Source organism: Melospiza georgiana, chromosome 3 (assembly GCF_028018845.1).
Source record: "Melospiza georgiana isolate bMelGeo1 chromosome 3, bMelGeo1.pri, whole genome shotgun sequence".
In the NCBI taxonomy this organism is placed as follows: Eukaryota; Metazoa; Chordata; class Aves; order Passeriformes; family Passerellidae; genus Melospiza; species Melospiza georgiana.
In genome coordinates, this window is record NC_080432.1 from 34,548,003 (window position 1) to 34,555,183 (window position 7,181).

The window sequence follows — 7,181 nt, forward strand, 5'->3', positions numbered from 1 at the left end:
TGAAAATACACCAGCAGCCAACAGGGCCAGCTGCCAAAGGCAACAGCAAGTATCTTTCTCTTTTCCTTGCTAAAGCACTAATTTCAATAGCCTGCTTCTATCTGCAAACCAGCTTTCATGAAACCATACAGGAGACTGCCTCTGGGTCTTAAAGAAATGCATCAGATACCTTGGTTCTGTGCCCTTAGCTGGATCATGAGGGAAGAATTTGAGTTCTCAGCAAAGCTGTTGTCAAACTCGTTCTTCTCTGATTGAGTACTTGAATTGGTTTCTTTATCCCAAGGAAAGGAGGATGCTGCAGAACTTCCCCTTGCAGGTGTTTCTGGGTTTCTAGAAGGTGCCTTTTCCTGTTGCCATGAAAACACAGATGAGGAAGCCTGATGCCGAGCAATCTCTCTGTGACTCAAAGAGCTTTGAGGATGAGGCTGGTTTATTTTCTGTGTCCAAAAAAAGAAAAGAATGTACCTTTACACAGTTCCTTATCAACATAAAACAAAAGAATTAATTTAACATTAATAGCTAATAGGTCATCATCATTCCACATAGTTATAACATCGCAGCACTCACCAGTGCAAAGCCCTGATACATGGCATTAATTTTTATGCTATGTAAATTAAATAACTTCAGCCCAAGATTCCAAGCATAGCTGCTATTTATAAATACAAACCAGGATGTCAAAAAAAGAATTTTGATCTGTGTATCTTTACAAGTAACATACATAAATTTTTAGTTTTTTAAAGAGGAGTTTTCAAACTCCAATATTTTAAAAAATCAAAGCCTACATTTTTACAGGCAAGTGAAGACAAGTAAGTTGCAAAAAAAAATAAAACCGAGAAGTCCAGATTAACATATCTGATATTTGACCAACATTTACTTCTACTGCAGAACCACAGGAAAATTCAAAACACATTTAATTATTTAAACTTATAAACACACTCCAAAATTTCTATAATGAAATCTGCCAGGTACAAGCTTTCAATATTTCCCCACAGAAAAACTACACCGAGAAAAAAATTGACACTTTTTTCCTCTTTCTTAAGTGAAAAAAACCCCAAACAAACAAAACCACAAACAGTAAAGCCCCTATTGCTTTTTTAATTGGATTTTGAAATGCAGCTCATTTGAATTACTTTTTCTTAAACTAAATCCCTAAACCATGTAATACCCAGTGTGACTTCTCAGTCAAACCAGAGAATGTGCTGTTATCTAGGAACAGCTGTGCCAAGACCAAAAATCTATATTACATTGTCCAGAATACTGTGTCCAATCCTGTAAAATAACTTGTTAACAAAGAGGAAAAGAAAACTAATCATGCATGTGGTAATCATTTCCCCTAGATGCCATTTAAATTTACAGTTTCTGAGACAGAAGTTTGAATCCAGAACTAGCCACAATGACAAACAAATGCTTCCTGGAATCAGACTAGAAGTCTGAATGTATCAGGTATACCTTTTTCAAATTATGTTTTCCTGATGTATTATTTCACTATTCTTTTTTAAGCTGAATTTTACTCACCATCTTAATTATTGCAAGTGTTACAAAATACTGTGTGGTATTAAACTCTATTATTTAACTCTTTTTCAGAACATGAATCAATGTGCTGAATAGCACAGGTCTTTTTACGAAGCCTTTTCAGGCTCCTCTGCTCACCATTCCCCAGTAAAAATGGACCACTTTTTGCCACTCTGCACTCAATCTTTTCCTTTAAACTTGCAAGAACTCCCTTTAGCCAATTTTTCCCTTTCATCAGTGTATATCCAACAACATTACACTGAGTTGCACTTGACTTATGTATTTTATGATTTGCTCTTAAAAGAAAACCCCCAAAAGGTCTGAAATATGAGGCATGATTTGCCTTTATCAGCAAATGTTGACCTTTTCTCCATACGCCCACACATGCTTCAATAAACATATCGTGTCATGTTTCTAACAATTTGCCCAGGACAAAATGTTGGCCTGACTAAACTGTATTTCCAAGAAGCAGCATTGGAAGTGTTTTTCTCTAATGCCATCATCCTTGTCCCCTTCCAGTTTCAAGGGAAGAAGAAGGCAACATTGCACATCACAGTGATTAAACAGTCCCACACTGCAGTGCCCTATCAATTAATGGGAAAATATTCTCTGTATCTGGTGATTTTTTTTAAATTACTATCCATTTTATCAATCTAATTTAAGACTACTTCTGATTTCCAATTTGAGGTGTGCCACAGATTCAAAAAAAGGTTCTGACATGGAAAAGTTTTTAAACCTTTACATAGTAAGTACCAAAGATAAAATTATTTCACATTTTCTGCAATGGCTTTTTTCCTTGAGGGCTTTCACATCTTATTCATCTTGTTCTCAGAGATTAGCCAACACTGTTCCTCCTTCATATATGCTTGAAAGATTTATGGGTTTCTATTTTCTAGGTGTGAATTATTACTCACAATATTTTTCAAGGCTATTTTATTATCATATAGTATTTAACTTGGCATAACTGACACTGTTTTATCTTGTCCTTGCTTGCCGGAGACTTCCAGTTTGTAAAGGATGTGTTCTCATTTTTAATGTCCTCCTTTCCTTTGCTATTTAAAGAGGATGGCTTTTCTGAATTCTCTAAGATTAGTTCTCAATGGCAGTTCAACACAGATTAATTCTCTCTCTTTTTCTTTTGAAATTATATTTTATGTGATGCATAATATTTTTCACTAGTCTTCCATTTCATTTTCCAAGTTCACTCAGTGGTTACTTTCTTAAATATCACACAAACCATTCCTAAGAGATACTTACCTTAAGCTGGATGGTTCTCAGTTGTAACTCCAGCTCTTTATTTTCTTGTACTTTTTTCCTGTATTTTTCTTCTAGTTCTTCAAACCTAGCATCTACAAAGACATGATGAATATCTGCCTTAGTCCGACCAGTTTTTCACCCAATCCAGCCAGGTTTTCTTACCCCTATGGGTCCCTTCCGACTTGAAATATTCTAGGATGCAATTATCTTAATGAATTTAAGACTCCAGCTTTCAAAGGAAAATATCTCCCCAGAAATATAATTTTAAATAGTTAGGTAAACTTTAATCAATTAATCATTTTAATCTTTTCCCTTTTTCAGAAGTGCCATGCTTAGTGGAATGCTTGACATTGCCACTAACTGCACCCCTTTACAGATATGCATAAAGAAAGTAAAAAGAACAAGAGCAAGAGATTATCTCAGATTTCCCACTGGAGTAAGACAGATATGCCAAACTCAGAACATTCATTCATAGCACTGAAAGAAGTAAATAACACATATAATATATTGAACACATCAAAGTTTTTCAGCACAAAGAGCATAAGGGTGTCTGACTACAGAATTCTCCACTTAAGGAAACTTCCTGTCGTTTTTCCAGTTCATTTAAATATTTTTGATGTCCCTAATTTGAAGATAGAAGTGATGCTTTGAAATGGATATAGAGCATTAATTGTGTAGATTATCATATACAGTAACAGTCTGTGCAAAAAAATCCTCTCCAAATAAATAGCACATTTAACTATTGACTGCATTTTAGTTAAAATACCTGTGGTACAGGGAGGAATTTGTTCCCCACAACATGAAGGGAAGAGCTGACACCAGGAACAGGCATACAAAAGATTGCTGCAGCCTACTGAAGGATATTTTATTACTATTCCATGTCCATCCAGCATTGAAAAAATGTAATGTTTGTGATGTGTTGAATCTGTACTAATAATTTTGAAATTTAAACCTAGGGCGCTACAAATTAGATGCTTTCAAAATAACTTACATGAGAGGGGCTAGGCAACTCAGTACAAGTGTAGTGTTTAAAATACTCAACCTTCCAAGAAAACTGACATCCAGCAACCATCTGTGCAGGATGAAGAAAAGGATCATTTACCATTATTACTTTGAACTGGTGTTAAAGGAGCAGTAAAATTTTTCTGTGGAGTGCCACTGAATGATACATCTCCTGCAGTCAATGTTTGCTGACTTCTCTCAAGCTCACATTTGCATCTGTTTAGGAAAGAAGCAGCAGCAGAAGTTAATAATGGAAACTAAAAATTAATTATCTATTTGTAACAGCCTGACATACACTAACAAATTATATGAGTCTAAGGACTTAGTTTAAAGATCAAGTCAAGACACATCCACTGAAAATTTTTAGGTGGTATAACACAAACATATAAAAGACATATTTTGAGTTTCAATATAGTTAATCAATTACCCAGGAGTCATAGCTAAAAAACAAAATCAAACCCCAAGTAGAAGGAATTGAGGTCTTACTGTATGAAGCTGTAGTTCAGCTAAACACACCCAAATAACTGTAAGCACTGAGAATATCAAATCTTACTCTTCAGCGAGCATCTTTCTGGCAGGAACACAACTTTCAGTTGTGCTGATACAGCACACTTGCAGAAAACTATGCATACTTCATCAAAATGCAAGGGAATCCTCTCCAGTCAGCAGTGTATTTGTCATGTGTTCCATTTACATCACTACCCAAAACACCACAGCAGACAACCCATTTGAGGGAATTTTGGGAGTTTGAAGATACCAAGGCATCCAATGAAACCATCTAAGGAGTTCAGAGGCCATAAAGTAACTTATGTCCTGCTCAGTGAGCACAGGTTGATGACAGCCCCAGGGTGTAGCCCACTGCATCAGTGACTCCACATTTCCCTTTTTATCTTCCCTCTCTTTTACAGCTCAATGCCAAGAGCTCCTCTTCCAGAGGACCATCAGTTGGGATGAAGTGGCAAATGGTCATGTACCAAACAAAAGGCAGACAAACACAAAATCACAAACAATGGCCAAGAATGAGGTACATGCAGTAACTGATATTTTGTAATGAACAGTTACATAAATAATATAATGGGATGGGGAAATTCAGCAAACTAGACTTAATTTTTGGGAATAGATAAATGGAACACACATATCCTCAGCTCACAGTCTCTTTATCCCAACATTTGACAGCAGATAGAGAGAACATCAGTGGGGTTCTATCAACCTTGTTGAATCTCACTAGATTCTTCACTGATGGATCTCAGCAACTCCTTACACAAAGTTGGTATTTCTACATGCTATAAATTGTGTTGCATTATTTGTCACAGCAGTCAAATACCTCAACTCTCTTTAATTTTCAGAAAAATCAAAGAGAAAAAAAGCAAAACAAGAAAAATTGAAAGAGCAACACAGCTTCCTCTTTATTTGCTTTTATTAGGACATGTACAAGGCATGAGGAAAAAAAATTATGAAATAACCATTGTAAATATGTTAGAGACATACAGCAAGTCCTCACCTTTTCAGTTCTTGTTCTAGCCTTTCAATATCCTTCTTGCAGGAATTCAGCTGACCTGACTGAATGTTGACCTGAGATTCTTTTACTTGAAGATCATGTGAAATTTTCTGCTTTGCTTTCTCAAGATTATCACACAATTCCATCAAGCTCTGGTTTTCTCTTTTGAGTATTGCAGATTCATTTTTTTCACTTTCAACCTAAATGGAACACAGAGACATTTTTGAAATTATCAACTCCTCTCTATAGTTGGGTGCACTTATTATTTTAGTAACACAAAGCTCAGATGTTTGTGGTGGGTTCAGCACAATGCTGTTATTTTCTTCCTCACACTTCAAAATCCTGACAGCTCTAAAAACCTCAAATGTACACATTGTTTAAATATTCCTGGGTGTGAACAAAACCCACATTTCCAAAATTCAACTCAGTGAGATTAACAGTTTCTATTTATTAATGAGATATGAGCTCTTCAAAAAAATTAAACAATCTAATAATCATCATTAGTCCACATTCTTCACTGATCATCTCACTTCCCTTTCCAGCTTATCTTTAGCAGCCACAAGGCCTTGGCTCACTCCACAAAGTGTGCACAATAATCATTAAAGGTCACAGCTTTGAAGACAGAGTCTGGCAGGAAAGATGTCCTTCTCCTCCCTGGAGGAACATCCAAGGGGCATCATCTTTGGCACAGTGTTGTTCTTTTGACTGACAATTGTATTACCTGCTGCTTCTGAGAGTTTTAAAGCACCCTTTCTTTCTGTTTGGGGACTAGAGCAGTTCCTTGGAATGGTTGAAACAATTTCCTGAAAACTCACAAGAAGAAACTCAAAGAAAACTGCTAGGCTAAAGATTTCCTAGAAAGTTGCAGCAATCTAAAGGGAGTAACAAGCAACCTTTGTAAATTGTCTCTGAGCTGTAGTCAAAGAATACAAAACAAAATTGAACCAAATGGGTCACTGCTGACCTGAAACTTGGCAGGACTCTACCAATCAGGTCTTTAGTCCCCTGGTTACAGGGCTGACAGGGTAGAGTTAGATGAGGTGTAAAATTATAGTCCAAAAAACCAAAAGGAACACAAAATCCTAAACCCCCAGTCTCTACAAGGAAAAGACTAAGGAATAACAAACTAAGATTATAGGGATCTGTAGGCAAGGTAAAATAGGAAGAGGCTGCCAACTGTGCAGCTCTAGTATATAAAATAGGCCCAGTTCTTATCATGGATTGTAACGAGAGTAACAATAAAATGTTTATTTTCCTAATCATAAAGAAGTCTAGAAAAACCTCAAAGTACACATAAATAACTAGAAATGGACAATCATGCCAAACAGATAGGAAGCAGGAATTATATTAACAACCAAAAAGAACTAAACAGAGAGAAGAACATGATGAGTATTAAGTAAGATGAAGATGAACAGCTTATAATTCCATGCTACCTTTCCTTTCAGTCACGGAGAAGAAGCAAAACACTAACCCATTCCCTAACAACAACTACCAGAAAATAAACTGTTATGACAGTGTTTGGCATGGAGAATGGCATTTTGGGTTACCTTCTGCTTCTGTTTCTGCAAGGCTGCCTCCAAAGTCTCTAGCTGGTATTGCCTTTGCTGACGCTCCTTTTTAAACTTATCCACTTGGCTTTCCAGCTCATGGATCTTCTGCAGGACTCTGGGGGACAGGCCCTCTTTCCATTCCTCCACAGCCCAGCTCATACTGGCCAGATTCTCGTTTCACATACAATGGAGTGTTATGCCTGAAATACAAAGATAACTACAATGAGAGCTTCCAACAGGTGAACTAAGCGTCCCTTTAAAAAAAATTGCATCTTTTAAGCTCAGCAGCAATTACAATACAGCATTCCACAATCTTACAGGCTTCCTGATCTAAACACCAAGCAGCACCTTAAAACATGAAG

The 7,181-nt window shown here is 36.5% G+C and overlaps 1 protein-coding gene across 1 annotated transcript in view; it reads right to left on the bottom strand.

Annotated features, from left to right (window-relative positions):
* Nucleotides 1-6,978, bottom strand: part of CENPF (centromere protein F) — a 34,542-nt gene extending 27,564 nt beyond the window's left edge. The window contains exons 1-5 of the mRNA XM_058020792.1: nucleotides 6,817-6,978; nucleotides 5,273-5,469; nucleotides 3,872-3,987; nucleotides 2,770-2,861; nucleotides 170-437 (exon numbers count right to left, since the gene is read on the bottom strand). Of these exons, the coding sequence (XP_057876775.1) occupies nucleotides 170-437; nucleotides 2,770-2,861; nucleotides 3,872-3,987; nucleotides 5,273-5,469; nucleotides 6,817-6,978 (835 nt within the window). The remainder of the gene's footprint in view (nucleotides 1-169; nucleotides 438-2,769; nucleotides 2,862-3,871; nucleotides 3,988-5,272; nucleotides 5,470-6,816) is intronic.
* Between the last annotated feature and the right edge of the window lie 203 nt (nucleotides 6,979-7,181).